Here is a 17,677-nt window from a genome sequence, read left to right as displayed (position 1 = left end):
AAAAAAAAAAAAAAGCTACTGGGCCTTATTAGGCTATAAAAGATTCCAAGATTCCAGCTTCTCCAATAAAGCCAGTTTTGAACAAACAGCAGATCACAGTTAGAAAGGACTCGTAGGGAGTATCGCAGGAAGGAGGAAAAAATAGTTTGACTGTTCTTTAACATTCCTAGTAGGTGAATAATCGATCTTGAATGATACCTTTTGGAAGGTTCAATATTCAGCTCAGATTGTAACTTTAGAAGAAAAACACTAAAACTGAACTTAAAATTTGAAAATACATGAACACTATATTGCTATGTAAATTAAGTCAAATTGTGTAACTCCCAAGGTTCTAAATAGCTTAAGAGGAGGAACTGGGTAATGTAGGGCTTTATCTTGGCTTTACCTTTTATCTTTTCTGTTTTTTTGAGGCACTCTAAAACTCCCTTTTTCCACCACCTCTATTGCAAGTTTTCTGTGCTGAGATAGGAAGCAGCCCCCCATAAAACCTGCAACTCCAAAGGCACCAGAATACATGATCTGACCTGTTTGGGTGGGAGGTAGGGAGCATGAACTGGAACTCCACCACGCAAGTGTTATCTTTCAGCTGCCGGTGCTGAACACTGTTTAGCTCGTAGGCAATGTATGCCCTTCGAACATATACCTGTTGGGAAAGAAACTCAATCAGCTCAGCTGTGCTGAGAAAGAAGGAAAAGAAGACAAACGATACACCAGAGAACTCGTACAAACACTAAAAACCAAACAGATGCCTCCCAATTAGTATTCAGATTGCACTCAACTCCAACAGAAGAATTCAAGCACTCTCATTTGAGAAGGGACAGGCTGGCAGGACAAGCATCACCACTGGGCACAGGGTGTGCTGACCACCCTTAGTGATAGCAGCTTCATCCTCAATCCTGTCAGCCACGAAAATCTGCTTTAAGCAAAGATCACTCATATCTGAAATCTTAACAGCACTAATGTTTGTAATTGGCTATATGGCAGATTCCAAGTGCTGGCATACAGTTCTGCACTACCTATAGCTCCCTTAACCTTGCAAGGTCAAAGGGATCAAAACACAAAGAATGAAGAATGGAAAGGAAAAGCCTTTCCTTTCACAGTTGAAATAAAACTTACCTCCAAAGCTGCCATTCTTACAACCTGGTTACTGTGGTAAAAGAAGTTGGGTAGCACATCAAAGATGGATGTCTCAGACAAAATGAGTTTCTAGAAGAGATTGCATAAAGCAGAGTTTTAACTCCCTTGTCTTGTAATTGGGATCAGGCAAAATATCCCAAATGAAGTTAAAACAAAGATTTCTAAGAAAATACTTTTTTCATATCATTTTTTTATTCTGCTTTCTTGTTATTTCTAATTTATGTGTTTTTTTCCCCCCATCAAAGATTAGTATCTTTTCACACTGAATGCTGGATGCACATAGCAGCAGGAAAGCCCTGGCTGCTCTTAAATACGCAGAGAACTTGGACTATCAGAAAGAAACCAGCTCATACTTCACCCTTTAGATAGAAACCAGACCAAAATAATTTAAAGTCCCAGTGACCCTGAGACTCTGGGTGAGATTTAAATCAGAAACCTTAAGCTAAATGAGAAGAAAGCATGGAAACAAGAGGAAGTGTTTGGCAGATACCTGCAGGTTCTCAATGCAGAACTGGTGTCCATACATGTCGATGGCTGACAAGAAGATGGATTCCACCTGGTTGTGACGCAGCTCGTAGGATGGCAAGTGGGAAGCAATGAGAACCTGGCAAAGAGCAAGTGCAAAGTGTGTCAGGGAAGGGAGCTATGCCGGTCCATCAGCAGGAAGGTGAAAATCCAAGGCAACAAGCCCCATCCCAGAGGAGGTAACTGGTTTCCCCTGTGAATTCAGTGGCACCTAGGTGATGCTGCAAACTTCTTCCCCCCAGCCAGTCTCATCTGCCTGTCTGCTTGGTTTGTGTTACTGGCCGTCCCCCATGGCGACAAGGAGCAGCTTCAATCAGGTTCCACCAGCGCATGCGATTCAGCACTGCGGAGCTGCTAGTCCCAACCAGCTGTTAATTGGAAAGCAGATCTGGCAACAGCTGTGGGGAGGCCAGCGAGGGACAGAGCCTCTCGCACGGCAAGAGCCACGGCTGCCACGCAGCAAGGGCCCAGCATGACGGGCACAGAGGCAGCTCGCGGGGGAAAATGAAGTGAGAGAGCAACACAAAGACATACACCGGGACGGCAGCACCATCCTCAGCGTGCTGCTGAGAGCTTCAATAACTCTGCATGGTTCAAGGACACAGACACAAGCCTGAAGGAAACGCGAGGTCACTGAGCAGCTTCAAACACCCCGCTCATTTTCAGCACTGCGGCACTGAAATAAAAGGAGAGCTCCCCAAAGTGCCAGCCTCCCTGCTGAAGACTTTTAGAGGGAAGATAGGGACTGTGGAGCCAGACGAGTGATCAGACTCCGGGGTTAACATTATCGTGATACCCTCAGGCCCTCTTGCTCCTTCCTGGCTACAGACAAACCACTGAGGAGGAAGCTCGCAATGATATCCAGGTGGATGTCTGACACTCAAATTACCATCTGTACTAGGCTCCTGGAAATGACAGCATCAAGAGCTTTTTTTTTTTTTTTTTTTTTTTCCAATTATTTTGGGGCTCAAAACAAATTAACAAAACTAACTCAGAAGACAGGCGAAAGCCCCTAAAAGACCAGGAAGTTATTCATAATAATTCCTTTGGAACTGCAAAAGGACATCTGGTTCTTTTCCACATTTTCCTGCCCATTCTCTACACAGAGATTTGTAACTGCAGAGCCCTGGCTGGCTGCCGTTCAGCTACCTGAGCCTCCAGGCAACCTGCGCTGTGCTTGGAGAGCTTGCACATTGCAAAGCCAGAAGCGACCCCAGTGATAATGTGTTTTTACACCCTCTATCACACAAATCACAGACTATCCTCAACTACTTCCTTCGGAGCCAAAGTGGGAGCAGGGACAGAGGAACATAACCTTAACTTCAAACGTGCAGCGATTAAGAAGTCACTTCAGTCTGGTTAAGCTGTCACAATGGTTAATCACTGGTTAATCATCTTCAGTGCTAATGGGCTGCTCGCAGTGTTCTGCTCTTCACATTTGCATAGCAATCAAAACACACGTCATGTGGCAGAGCCTTTCCAAAACAGCAGCTCCTGATATTGATCCAATGGGATGGGGCAGGCCACCCTACAAGGACCTGCCTGGACTGCCAGAATGGGCCCCTTACCTGCCGGGCTCGCAGGGCCACTTTAGCATTGGTGGTCTTGCTGAGCTGGGTCAGCTCCGTCAGGATGTTAATGAGCTCATCTGTCAAGGTGGGGTCACGGCCACACAGCTGGTCCTAAAAATAGAGAGAACTGCAAATGGATAGAATAGAAGAAAGCCATCTTCCCTTCCCCTGCAAAGGGGGTTAGAGAGGTGCTCTAGGTTAGGTACTAGATGCCCTCTAGAGGTATCTATCTAAATTATTCTGTAATTCTTTGTGGTCAAAGGTACCAGTAAGAAGCTTTCAATAATTTTATGCATGTAAAAAAAGTTAGAGCTAGAGAGGAAAACAGGAATTGGCGACACCAACTATTTTCTTACCTGTAGTACACGGTTTGGCATCCGAACACATTACGAGAAATACTGATTTGCAAGACATTGTCCCAATACCCAATTTCAGCTTTATATCAGAAAATCTTACCTAGCAACAATGCAAAATTCAAAGAGCATTTAATTGTACTGAAACGCCTTGTGCAGCATGCAAAGATCTGCAGACGTGCACGGTGAAAGACAACGGAACAAAACGAATTTAACTGCTGGGAGAATCTCCTCAAGCCTGCTCCTCTCACAGGGGCTTTGCCCGTCTTCACAGCGTTACAAGAACCTGTCACTCCTCAAACGCTGCCAGGCTCAGCTAGCTAAAAGCAGAAGCGATCCAAGGTGGTTCCTGCCACAGGGCAGGACTGGCCTCTAACATTTCTTGTGGCCACAGCCTTCTGGCTCTGAGGAAGTTCTCGACCTTGTTTCAGTCTCTAAATTGGCAGGGACAAGCAATAAAATTGAACACTACAGATGTCACTGTAAATGCTGCTTCAAACTCTTTTGAATTCAGCCATTGAAAAAATGGTAAGAGTGCAGAGTGCACTTGGTTGCTGCACAGAGGAAGTATACTCTCATGTGCACTTCCTTCCAAGAATAGTTTCAATTCCCATGAATAATCCCACGGTCTTCAACTACTCGCAGGGGCCTGCAAGACGGCTCCCTCCCACTCGCAAAGCTGGTAAACCCCAGCAGCCTCTAATGTGTTTCTCCTCTTATAGCTTTTCCCATAGCAAATGAATCATAGGAGGCAAATGAGAGATGAAACAGGGATGTGGAATAGGAAAGAGAAAGTGCCTTGAAGTTTTAAAGAGATTTTAAACATATGCAGTCCAGAAAAGGCTCTTTGAAGATCCAAGAAATATAAAAGGAAAAAGGGAAAATCAGTGCAGCGGGTTAGATTGATAAGCCTGCCACAGAAAATAAAGAAACAAACACAAATCCATAGACTGAATAATAAACAGCAGCTTACACCACATGCAGCCACAAACATGAACAGCTTTTTCCCCCATGCTGTTCTGGGCCCCTTTCCTGCGACCCACTGGGGCACTGGGTGCCATTCACCCGCTCCACGCAGGGCCCAAAGTCAAGTCCTTGCAAACCAAACACACAGCGCCCCAGGCTACTAGCTCTTGGCTGCTGCTTCCTGTCTAGCAGGCTTGGGCCAGGCAAACGCTGCAATGGCTTCTTCCAAAAAAAGTCCTACAAATCTACCCATTCCAGATCAGCACGTGAATTCCGTATCAGGGAATAACTCAGGATCTGCCTGCAGTGTGTATGAAATACCAGGCGCTCGGTGTTGCAATATTACAAGGTAACTGAAGACCCACAGGTACACGGGACACCCACCACTCCATTAAACACAGGCGATTCTGCCCGCTTACAGCTAGGAAGTGTACACAACAGCCAATTAACAACATAAAACAAATATACAACTTCAAATGACGCTACGTTTCAGCGAGTGCACGAAGGATGACAAAGCTCTGTCCTGTCTTAAATGCCAGCTGGGTAAAAATGTGCATGCTGGCAGCATCTCACTGGTACCAACCGTGCTAAGGATGCGGCGTCTCACCAGGGTGCTTCAAGCACCAATGGAATGGACTGGTGCTCTGTACTGGAGCAGAACTGGAGCAGGGGAAGTGGAGAGGGAAGAAAGAGCACACAGGAAAGAGAAAAGAGAAGGGAAGATCTTTTCTGGTGGTTGTTTTCCCTGCCTCCCAGCAGGCCCCCGCTCTCCAGACAGGGTTTTTGCTGGCGACGTGGAGACACAGCAGGGCTCTGCCTCAGCAGCACGGCGTGCACAGGCAGGTGGAAAAAAGACACAAAAAGTTTCAGTCCTGTCTTGGCAAGAAATAATCAGGATGACAACAGCAAAATAAAGCAGGGAGCCGGCGCCGCGCTGGCTTTTGCCCGCGCTGATTGGCAAAGGCAGCGAGCAAAGCCTCAAACCAGCTCTTTGACAAGGCCTAACGCCTCCCCAGCACCCCCGTGTAATTACACACTTGAGTGACTGGACTCTGAAGAAAATTGAAGGCCTGAGCTGCGAACAGCTGCCATTTTCTCTCTCCATCACGCCGGCATGATTACTTGAGAAATGAACAGCCCCGGCTCAAAGCTACTCCAGAATTCTCAGAGGAAATACGGCTCCGTGTTCAAATAATGAGATTCTTAAGGCAAGCGTTACTTACAATCACACCACAGAGCAAAAAGGGAAAAGAAGGAAGAAGGGAAAAAAACAGTGGGCCAGTAGGAAAGAACGGCAGGGTCCCTATATCTTACAAATCAGAATTTAAGCAAGCCGGCCTCAGTATAGGGTAATTATGACCCTTTTTATGCTTTTAAGGGTTATGTTGTGGATGGCTACTTTGCACTGATTTTTGGTAACAGACCACATTTTCTTTTGGATAGAAAAAAAAAAAAAAGAAAGAAAAGCAAGGCAGAGGGAAAGGTAATGCTGCAATTCCCCTCCTGAAAAGCAGGACACCTACCTGCAGCCCGAGCTGAAAATCACATGGCGTCTAAATTCCTCCTGCCTCAAGGAAGGTGGGCACTCAATCTGCTTCAAAGTGTTACATGAGACAGAGATTTTCTGAGGCTTTTCATTTTTAATATCATTTAAGAAGCAGGAAAAATGGTGTAAATGTAAATCCCTGTGGTGTTTAGGTACTGCAGAGGGTCTGAAATGTGAGGAAATTGAAGTTGTGCACAGAGTAACCACACAGAAACACACAAAAAGGTAGCGAGGTGGGTGACAGGTCCCGGCAGCAGGATCACTTGTGTCTGTGTGGCGGAATCCAGAACTGACCAGAGGAATTTGAGCCCCAGGGATCCCTCCTCCCCATGCGAGCTACCTGGAGGGCCTGACGCAGAGGGAACACCGTGAGCTGCGGGCTCGAGTCCCGCGGGCTCCACCACGCAGCCTGGTGCAGGGCCCGCCTGGAAGCACCCCCGCAGAAGCCGCGGGCTTCTGGAGCAGCCTGGGCAGTCCAGGACTCCAGGGCAGCCTGGAGCTCAGTGCTCTGGAGAAACCGAGAGCGCAACTGCAGAGCCCGCGGGGCCCGGCCGCGGCACCAGGAGCAGCAGCTGGAGCCCCCGAGGGGTTCCGCACAGGCTGCCATTCTCTGCACGGGGAGCCTGCCCTGCTTAATAAGGAACGATCATAAAAACACTGGTGCTGTAGCATTATTGCCACAAAAAATCCCTTTTCTTTGTGCTGGTAGCATTATTTTACCTCCCAACAAAGCAATTCCTGTTTGAGTAGCATGAGATACTGTAAAGACAGGACCTCTCTGTAGCCCCTGAAGGCCAAGCAGCAAAATAAAACAAGCTCAAAGGAACAGCCCGGGTCTAGAAGTTGGCCTTTAGCACCATCCCAATGTCACAGTTATGTCAGCGTTCACATTTCCCCACAGGCGTTCACAAATCACTTGCATAATTAGCCCGCACGGCATGCAAGAGGCAATCAATGCAGGGCAGTCACGAACCAGAGGGTGCCCAGAGACCAAGCCGAGCAGTATGTGCTGGGACCCTCTAAGCCAGGCCTTGGGTGCCAAGTAAGAAAACATGAAGAAACTCCACGTTGCTGCTTCTGTGGCTCTAGGGGCAAAAGCTTTCAATTTGGTGCTTTTCAAAGCATCAATCATTCATCTATGCAGAGAGGCAAATTTCTAGCGTACCAAGAGGCTACTTACAATGAGCATTGTAACGAGCAGGTTCTTCTTGGTGACCTGAGCATGTGAAAAGATGTAGTTCAAAACAGCATTCATGTCACTTTTATTTTCTTCCCGAAGGGCAAAGACACACTTGTCATAGTGACCTGCAAAGAGAAGCACACTTTTTTTTCTAAACTCTATACCCATGCGTCATGCAGCGCCTGTGACTGGATGTACCTTTTGCGTTTTTAAACTAAAACACATTTGTTGACAACCTAGTTCATATGGGTCACATAATCAATTCTGGGATAGAAGCACTTGCCCCTGTGCTCCCCTCCCCTGACAACTTTTGATTTGAGAATCCTCCTGTTATTTTAACAGTTTCAATGCCAAACAGCTCCCTTGTTAATGACACAGAAAGGAGAGCGGTGAGCAGGGTCCCCTTCACTCAAATGACAAGCAGATAAACACAGGAGCAAAATGACCCTGCAGTACTATTAGACTGGTGCATGTGTGGGGGCAGAAGGGAAAAAAAGTAGAGCAAAATCTGAATTACGTGTATGAATTAAAGCCTCAGAATCAGCTAGTGATTCATTGCCATCTTGTGCCTGCACACAGCAGTGCAATGCATTTATTTCTATTCTTACTTTCAGGATGAGGTCTGAGGCTTGTTTTTATGAATACTGAAAAGTTTCCTAGCATCTTACAGCAGCTGCAATTGACTCAGTGAATTTTTTTTTGTTATTATCTTTTTTTTTTTTTTTTTTTTTTTTAAAGGCGGCCATCGAGATCTACTTTTTTCCTGCATTTCTTTTTTTTGGTGTTCTCATCTTGTGTGAATGGGGCTCCTATGGACCTTCAGGATCTAGTGTGGTTCTTTCAGAAATTTTATGCTCAATGTACTTAGTGACTCACCATGCTGAAACTGAGTCTCCACCTTTAGATACTGACGGAGCAGATCCATCACCACCGCTTTCATGTGGCCCCGAATACCACTCCGGTACCTGCAGAAGCAGATAAGGCAAATCTGGCATTGAGTGCAACTGTCACCATTTCTGCAGACCCGCAAGTGAGTAACACTCAAAATGGCAAGAGTTTTCCACTTGCCTATGGACACAAGTGCCCCAAATTCTGATATCACTGAACAACCCTGCAGCCACTCATACAACCTCTGCCATTACTAATGTGGCAAATATTTTGTAGCACAACATTCTTCTTCCTAAAATACTGAAAATTCTAGAAGCAGAGGAGTGACACATAGCAGCTGCCCAACTAAATGTCCAAGATAGGATCAGTATCAGGACAGAGGTTAAATCTGCATTTTATAAGGCAAAGGGGAAAAAGAAGCCTCTGAACCGGCACCTCACACATGCAGTGATGACAGGCAATTCCACAAGCCACATACACGTGGCTCCCCTTCACTGTTGCCTTCCCCGAAGGAGGTATGCAGGTTTATTCCCAGTGATTTCGAGACAGAGTGTGACAATGTGACAAAACTAACAAAACTGATCTACCCAAAGCAGGCAGCCTTGGATCTTTCAAACAGAGGGCGAAAAACAAACTAGTGGACCCCCTGAAAACTGCTCACCTCTGCACGAGCTGCACGATGCTCTGCGTGTTCATGAAGAAGACCTCTCGCTCCGACTTGCGGTTCAGGGTGGCCGCGTGGCTGTCCAGGATATTGGCAATCTGAAAGAGACCAGTCAGGTGGCAGCTCCAGTCCTGCACGGAACATCTTGCCAAGCACCCACATGGATGAGCACTGCCAGACAGACGAGAGCAGAGCTCCAGCAAACACAAAGGCCACAGTCCTAAATTGTTAAGGAAGGTACCTGACTGAGACAGAACGTGTTGCTCCATACCTTACACTAAGGAAATGATCTTTTAACATCTTACAGCTGGCAGCACCTGCAAAATGCTGGAACTGATCCAGAAATAACTTCAAGGGAAGGAAGGAGTGGTCCCTCACAGCCTGCAACAATATGGATGACAGGTCTCTTCCCAATCAATCATTCTTCCTTTCTACTCAGAAAGGCTCCATTGAATTAGGGGGCATCTAACAATCTTGGAACCTGCCTGGCTCTCCCTTTGCTGCAATCATCTTTTTTAAGGTTATGTTGACTCGCCAAATAACACTGCAGTGTATGTACCAACTAAGGCAAGTAAATAACACCCACAAGGCACTACAAGGCCATGATTAAATTGCTTCCAATTCCCAAGCTCACCTGTTTAAAGCTATACTGCACAGTGGACACACAGCCTTCACCACAGATACAGACGGCAAATATTTAAACTCAAGCAATATCACCAAGCACCCTTCACTCTGAAGGCCCAGGGCTGAAATACACCTTCCAGGTTCAACTAAGCACCAGATAACTTAAGTCTTCTTACTCTCAATACAACTGCCTTAACACAGCCTATTTTTTCTGCCTCTGTGTAAGTGTGATGGATCACCTGTTGGCTGGGAAATTGGCAAAGGACCGATGTGATGTTGCTGGCATACTGGGCCATCTCCTTCTTGATGGACTTCTCCACATTGGGTGGTATTCGCCCAGAAACGCTGGTCATGATATCCTGAAGTTCCAGGAGAGGCAAGGATGGATCTCTCAGTGTCTTCATGAGCCGCTCAACCCAGGCTTTCACCTGCAGACCAATCCATGTCAAGACAAGCATGAGGCAAAAATAAACAGCAAGAGGAGGAAAAGAAAAGGCAGTTCAGCGGGACCTTCTTTAACACTGCTGCTCATGCAGCTAGTCCAGAAAGCGGGAGAAAGGGCGGTGGTGAAGGTGGCCAGAGCTGCTGTTACACCCTTCACCAACAACAGCCTCAGTCATCCACATTCTTTCCTGCTTGCTGCAGGACTTCCACCACAGTTAGCTATGGAGACAGCTCACACCTATAAAGCTGCAGGCACAAGACCGGATTCAGCTCTTTGACTTTGTTTTGGGTGTTACAGGTGGAACTCTCCCATTTTCCTCCCTGGTGGAAGCGGCTAGGAGGAAATCTGAGAAAGAAAACAGAGGCCAGCTGGCACTAACAGGGCTGCGTGGCCTCCAGCACCGACTCCTGGACCTCTGCCTTCAACATGCAAATTGGCTGACCTTATCTTGTACAGGAGTAATATTTGCTTTCTCTCTGAAACAGTGAGCAAGCAGTACCTTGCTGCTGAAGTAGGGCTCTGGCAGGCAGAAGCCATTCATCACATTGACCAGGTTATCTAGGACATAATGGAAAACGCGATGGAGTTTCTCGCCTCGAAGTGCTGTGCTCTGGATCTGTGGCAAGGTCCCCGTGTGCAGCTCAGCCTGCAAGTACAAACACCACAGTAAGTGCCACCAATCCTCCTACATGGCACCAGCAGGGAGAATCCCACTTCTTTCCTCTAGCTTTCACTTTTGAACAGAGATACAGATTAAACTTGAAGGAATTCAGGGTAGAATATGCAAGTGAGTGAGACAGACAGGATAAACACGTATTTTACTAGAAGAAAAACAGAGCATGATAAAGCAACCACTCCAGCACAAGGCACAAATCAGAAATTGGCTCAACAATTCAGATTGTCTTGTATGACTTTAAGTATCACTTTGATTAGTTAAAAACCTTAAAAATTAGTTAAAATCCAACCTTCTTGCAACTTCTTACCTGCTGAACCCTGCTGGGATCATCCAGCTGCAGCTTGGCGATGACGCAGCCTGGATCCAGCACTGCTCCAGGGCGTTTGACATAATGGATGCAGCCCGATTCTCCCGCTGTTAGTGTCATCACCATCTTCATCACCTGCAGCAAGGAAAACGGGTTGAACACACAGCTTCCGGGTTTCCCGAACGGTTCTGCCTGCATGACAGACTTGTCAGCCTACGACAGGCCTTGCTGAGCACCCGGGTGAGCACGTTCTGCAGTCAGGCTCCCTTGGAGGCTTAAATGGTGGGAATGAAGCCCCAGACCCTGAAGTGAATGGCTAGACAAACTACTAGGCACAGAGTTAGCGCAGCAGGAAGCCATCCATTCCAGGTGACCCTGGAACATCACCTGCTCCAAACTGCTTGGACACACAGGTACGAAGGTCCCACAACCAACTCAATCAGCAAAGCAGATGCAATTTATTGCTACAATTGCATTCTAAGGGCTAGAAACAGCAGAGCCGCTCAAAAATGCAGTGACAGACTAGCTTTTAATGGAGGAAGTTTGGGTTATCTTCTAGAGGTCACAGATCTCTGACTGCTGTTCACAGCTAGGAGGCTTTTTTAGTTCCAAGGTGGAACCTCCTGCCTTTGGAGAAGGGGTTATGGGGCAGCAGTCCATTCTTACCAACTTACAGCACAACTGGAACACCGTAACTGAGTAGGTGGCTCTTTCTTAGCTATGGCTCTGTTATAGCATAAAAGCATTTGTGTTAAATATCTGGATCTCTGGTGTGGTATTTTTCTCCCACACACTTTCTCCAACTAGTTTAATCGCTTCTCTGCCAACACACCCTCCTCTCCCTCAAATCTGCTTTGAGCCTTACACTCCTACACAAGCCCTCATGCTTTCCTCACAGTGCTGTAGGAATTGCTTATCCTCCTTCTCCTAAGAGTTAAGTAATTTCCAAAGGAGAAGTGAGGAGTGACACTTATTTTCAGCTTAACTCATCTGATCAGGCTGATAAATAATCAAGCAGGCAGAGAAATCTTAATCTGTTACTTAATCCTAGCCTGTAACTGCCTCTGAGTCTCTTAGTGCAAAGCAATGGTCTACAGACAGGCAGCCTTTTTCATCACAGCTGGAAGACAGAACACATGGACCCCTCTCTTCCTTGCTCTCCCCTGCAGAAAAGTGGTCACCATAGCTCCACTGCTGAGAACTTTTGTTTGTCACTTGCTAGTCATTAACACTCCAATTTCAGCTGTTAAAATATTGCTTTTCCCTCCCTCAATCATTGCGATTTCTGACTAAACTAGTTTAAAAAGCAGACAGAATTTAGAAAGGAAATACCGTGAGCTATTTTGCACCCTCGATTTCCAGTTCCAGAGCAAATCTTTTTTTTTTTAATTTTTTCCCTCCACAGCTTTGTTCCTGAGCAGATTCAGCATCAGCAGCCAACTCAGTCCTTCGAGACTCTTACCTCTATTTCTGCAAAGCACTGGCCTGAGAACACATGTCCCCCATCCTCCACAACGTACTGGATGAGCTTCCCAGCTGAAGGCGAGCGCAGGATAGAGGGATCGTTCTCCTTTTCAAACACACAGGTCTTGTTGCCTATGGTGATGCGATACCTAGGAAAGAACAGGGCAAGTCAGGACAACAACATTCCTTGTAGAAGGAATGAACACAGGAAGGAGAAATCCATTCCCTTGCCCTATTCCACCTAAAACAAGAATACCAACCAGCTCTTCTGAGCTGAATGGAATGACCCCACATAATAAAATTCAGATTAATCATTACATCTAGTAGCCTTTTCCTAGGAGGGAGTTCTTTAAGTGTTAAAAAGTTTTTCAAATTTCTACCTGTCCACTTCTTCTTTCATGTAGGTAGTATAGCTGCTGCCATCATAGGATAAGAGCAGCCCTCCATCACTCAATCGGTGCACATCAACTTCCACACAGGAGCTGTTCATGATGACCACGTAGGAATTGGGAGACTGCCTGGTCACCTGCAGATCCACAAGAACGGAAGGCATTATGCACAGGGGATATGGCACTGACGCTACCTTGGCTGCCATAACATGAAGATACTTCTCTGAGCCTTGCAACAGTGAGAAGCAAAAGGACAAGAAATGAGCCATTTGTTTTCAGCTTGAAGGGAGAAAGAAAATGTTAAACACACACACGGGCATTTAGCAGTCAAGAAATGTCAGAACTGAGGTTGTGCAGGAGCCTTGATTACATGCTCTCACATGTATGCTTTAGCAGTACAGGTCTGACTACACAATCAAATCCTGCTGCTTCCCCCTGATCTGGATCTAGGGTTAGGTGGCAGTTGCACTGCTGAGGAAAGTGCTCAGTTGGAAATTCCTGCGTCATCTCTTGCAGCCCTGAAGAACTGCAGCACGAAGAGATCACGAGAAGAGGGAGCCATTGTCCCACAGAGAAAGGAGCTACAGTACTCCCTGAAGAAATGCATCCTATGATGGTCTGACATAGAGCTCCCATCTGAAGTTGGGTTAAGTCACTTAAAGAACACTTCTAAACTGATATTCATTGTCTCTCTATTCCTCATCGAAGGGATAGCAAAATAAAGTGGAATCTGACATGCAGAAATGCAGAGAACTTACAACTGCAAACACAGTACACGATCGCATCATTAGAGCTTCAGCATAATATATTTGCTCAAAGGAAGGCCATTAGGATTGCACATGCAATATTAAGTCCAGTATTTCCTAACTTGTATGCTCAATTTTGCAACCTTCAAGCAATATTTCTAATACTGCTTTTTTTTTTTTTGCATGTAGCAATAAAAAGTAAAACTAAAAGGAAAAAATGCTACAAATCCTGTCATGCTGATGACATCGGGCTAGATCAGAAAACATGGTAGATTCACATATTAATAAGCATCAACAGAAATTTTCAGCAATTAAAAGGCAGTAGCCTTTGCCTACAGAACAGTATTTTTAACACCTACAGAGCAGGTAGCTCTGAAAGATTAAAATGTTTACAGGTATACACAGAGATATTGCAATCTCTGAAGTGACGGGGTAGCACCATGAGATTGTAGCTGAATTTCTCAACCCCACAAAAGAGAGAAAATAAATTCTGCGCAAAGTTTAATTCCACTAATTACATCTATTACAAAGATTAAGCCAGAGCAGCACCTAAACAGGCATTTCCAGCTAGCAGTGGGAAGAGGACGGATTTGCACAGTGTGCATCGTACCTTCAGCACATACTTCCGTCCTTCATAGATGAGTTCCACATCCACAGTATTCAGCAGAGTATGAGCAGGCAGGACCTGGCCCCTAAAAGAGAAACACAGAACAAAACTTGTTTTCCAGAAGCCACCAAATGGCCAAAACGGGGACCAAAAGAGGTTCAGTGCTGCATGCAAGAATAGGGACACCACTGGCAGAGTGATGGAGGAGGCCTATAAACCATCTCTCCTCAAGAGAGCTGTGTATCATCTTGAGAGCCTGCCAGCCTGCCTCCATCAACGCACACCTGCTCATCCCATCTCCTATAGTCACTCACTTTTCCCCTACAGATAATTCTGCAAAACAACATCACAACTCGAGTTAGAGAACTTGCAGCGTGACTTAACATAGCAATAAAGCAGCTTTTCCATTTACAACCCTGCTCAGAGAAGGGCTTGCTACACGACATTGAGTGGAAAAGCTCAGTTACAAATGAGCTTGCTCAGATCATACCAGGTGTAGCCTGAGTGTTATGAAGTCTTCTTACAAAGTCTGCTACAGCGTAAAGCCAGCAGGAAACCAAGAGGATTTCCTAAGCACTAGTCGAAACCCTACAATTTGGAGAATTATGTCAGGTCTGGAAGATTATATCCATCTTCAGAACAGGAGGAACACAATATGTGATGACTCAAGGCTCCCTAATGTTGCCCTGGCAGCACAGAGAGAATGAAAGTCACATTTCTGGGCTATTTCTTGGAGTTTCTGCCCAAGCGGCCAGTGAACAAACCAATCTGTGCAAACGGCAGGGGATATTTTGGGGATGTGCACAGATATCTGCCAGTTTTCTTGGGACAGGAGCTAAACAGCTTCGTGGGGCCAGAGAACAGCCAACAGATCCTGGCCAGAGCAGTACGTTTCAGGATTGTATTTGGACAAAACTTGGACACCAAAGCCACGTTACCATCTGTTTGTCAGCCATCTGACAGAGCAGCTTGCAGTTTTACCTTTCCAAAGAGTGCAGGAAGTTGGAGACGCTGTTTCGGAAGCTCACGTCGGCCACATGCAGAGCCCCACACACCACTCCCAGCATGGTGTCCGGCCTCTCCGCCTGAAGGAAAGAGCATATTGCACAGGGAAAACCCTTCCACTCTCAGGCACAATTACATCTCCTTTACTTTGGTCTGTTTTACTTGACAAATCCATCCCAGCTCTATTTCTGGTTCAAGACAAACCTCCTTTCAAGTTAAATTGTAGCATCCATGCAAACTCTATCCAGAAATACAGAAACAATCATCCTTGCAATAGCTTAAAATAAAAGCAATTCACTCCCTGCCCCCCAACCAAATCCTGAGGCTCCACATTTCACCATCACCTGTCCTAAACTGCAAGCCCAAAATACTAACCCCAATTGTCATCTACACTAAGGTGCTTTTATGACTAGCTTTAAGACCGTTTTCCCCTGAGGAATCGAGGACCAGAGAATTTTGAAATAATAAAAATCAAACACAGTGAAAATGTTTTCTTTCCAAGTGAAAAGGGGAAATTAACCACTCTAAATCCGTGTTTTCTAGCAACCAGTAAGCACTGAGTTTTCCTCCCCACCCACCCAATCTCCCCAGTTTGGAGCCCCATCAAGCTAAAAGCTGCACCTGCACTTTCTCCGCAATGAGCCGATCCAGCCAGCCAGTGTCAATGCGGTTCTGCTGGAAGCTCTCCGTTTCCAACAGTTTAATCAAGTATTCCACAGTGGTTCGGAAATCTCCTCGGATGGACAGCTCCTTCAAAGCCACCACCATGTTTCTGAAAGAAAAAACAAGAACTATTAATTGTCCCATACGAATGGCAGCATGGAACCTAGCAAGTCCAGGAAGTTCCCCAAAAGATAATTCCCTCTGAAAAGAACAATATGGAGGTAACAGTAGGAGAACGTATGCACTGGAGCAAGATTCTATATAACTTGCTTAGGAACAAAAGAACATCGGTTTCTTTTGACGTTCTCCTAGGATGAACTAGAAAAGGTCAGTGAGCAGCAGCTAGGAGATCAGCAGTTCCCATTACTACTACGATGTAAAGGTAGATGTAAACTAGAAGACAGGCATGGCCCCTATCCCTGCAGCACACAGCACAGGAATGGTTCGGCACGAGCAGCTGCCCCGCGAAGGCAGCTCACCGTTGGTGAGAAGTGGCACATCAAGCTATCTGTGTGATCCTGGTTCGAAGCTTTCTGCGCGGGAGTTATCAAAGAGGGATGTCAGGGCAAGAGCACACCCAAGCAGGAGATGAAAGCAAAAAGAAAGGGGAAAAAATAGCAAAATAAATGTTTTTCTGGTGTGTGTTTAAAAAAAAAAAAAAAAAAAAGAATGGAGGGAGACTCCTATTGAAACTCTTGTAGAAGGAGTCTGGCTCCATCCACGGCACTTTGGAGCAAAGAGGACTAGAGCAAGCAACGTTCAGAGCTGCAGCACTTCTCTGATTACTCACGAGATGGCTTCTTCTCGATTCTCTCCCCAGGAAAAGCAGTGACCAAATTGAGAATCAGCAAATTCATGAAGCCCTCCTGCAGCAGCAACGCTGAAATAGCCCCAGACATTCTTATTGCTGCGGAAATTCAGCTCCTGGACTGTACCAGAACTGGGCTTAAATCCCTGTAAAGACAGGCAGACATTGTTATACATATTAAAGGAAAAGTTAAGCAATCCAGAATTAGGGAAGTAATTAGAGGTATGAGAGCTAAAGCACTTCTTTGTGCCACAACATGATATATATTAACTAAATTTAGGTTGAACTTGTACTGAGTTGGAGGCACCCAAGGCAAAACTCTGCACTGCAGGAGATAATGAGGAGCATTCAGTGCCAAGGCTCCAGCACGGGCCTAGGAAATACAACAACATAGGAACTGCTGCAGGTGAGAAACTAGAGGAAAGTGAAGTCCTTAGCTTTGGTAAGGTCAATAACATCTCAGCAGCTCTTAGTGACAGAGTGTATGGGGAGCAACCTATTCACAACAGAAAGAATTCCCAATCCTGCTCCATAGTCACAAGCTATTACATCCAGAGAAGGTGGGGAGGCAAAGGAATGCTGGCCATTCGAGACACCCATGTCAGTGCATCTGCTTCTGGTCTCTAACTACGGCCTACAGAACAGCTGAGTGAGATAAGGAAATAATCTTAAACTTGCTGGCAAGCTTTTCAGAATCAGCAGCAAGGACTGAACTTAGTAAAGCTTGGAATTATCAGAGTTGTAATCAGGAAGTACAGAATTTAAAACACCTACCTCATCAGGATTCTCACTAGTGATACGTGCTGCAATGACATGGCCACGCGGACAGGGGACATGGGCCGAATTCTCAAAATCAATGGGCGCATCTCCCCACGGGGAAACGCCATACATCATGCGGATATCCTTGATCCTGTGCAGCGGAATCCCCATAGCAATCTAGGAAAAATAAATAATAAAATAAATAACCACTGTTAGATAAGTGGCTCCCCTCTCAGAGAATACGTCTTCCTTGAAAGATGAATTCTACCAGTTCCCCATAGAAGTTGATGCTGCAGTTCTGGTCTTGCTGATGCCTGTTTTCTTATGGGAGCTTTTCCCTTGGACATATCCTTT

At 45.8% G+C, this 17,677-nt stretch overlaps 1 protein-coding gene across 7 annotated transcripts in view; it reads right to left on the bottom strand.

The window, feature by feature from the left end:
- The window catches only part of ACACA (acetyl-CoA carboxylase alpha), a 109,240-nt gene that overhangs the window by 61,556 nt on the left and 30,007 nt on the right, over positions 1-17,677 (bottom strand). For all 7 annotated transcript variants that reach the window (XM_026047775.1, XM_026047778.1, XM_026047777.1 and 4 more), the window contains 17 exons: positions 17,339-17,500; positions 16,547-16,710; positions 15,715-15,865; positions 15,070-15,173; positions 14,092-14,173; positions 12,727-12,872; positions 12,345-12,495; positions 10,883-11,017; positions 10,399-10,545; positions 9,694-9,882; positions 8,828-8,928; positions 8,155-8,243; positions 7,279-7,403; positions 3,231-3,344; positions 1,628-1,741; positions 1,117-1,206; positions 525-643 (listed from right to left, as the gene is read on the bottom strand). In XM_026047775.1, the coding sequence (XP_025903560.1) occupies positions 525-643; positions 1,117-1,206; positions 1,628-1,741; positions 3,231-3,344; positions 7,279-7,403; positions 8,155-8,243; positions 8,828-8,928; positions 9,694-9,882; positions 10,399-10,545; positions 10,883-11,017; positions 12,345-12,495; positions 12,727-12,872; positions 14,092-14,173; positions 15,070-15,173; positions 15,715-15,865; positions 16,547-16,710; positions 17,339-17,500 (2,183 nt within the window). The remainder of the gene's footprint in view (positions 1-524; positions 644-1,116; positions 1,207-1,627; positions 1,742-3,230; positions 3,345-7,278; positions 7,404-8,154; positions 8,244-8,827; positions 8,929-9,693; positions 9,883-10,398; positions 10,546-10,882; positions 11,018-12,344; positions 12,496-12,726; positions 12,873-14,091; positions 14,174-15,069; positions 15,174-15,714; positions 15,866-16,546; positions 16,711-17,338; positions 17,501-17,677) is intronic.

Source organism: Nothoprocta perdicaria, unplaced genomic scaffold, assembly GCF_003342845.1.
Source record: "Nothoprocta perdicaria isolate Ctin4 unplaced genomic scaffold, notPer1 scaffold_50, whole genome shotgun sequence".
Classification (NCBI taxonomy): domain Eukaryota; kingdom Metazoa; phylum Chordata; class Aves; order Tinamiformes; family Tinamidae; genus Nothoprocta; species Nothoprocta perdicaria.
This window is presented reverse-complemented; position numbering and strand designations above follow the sequence as displayed.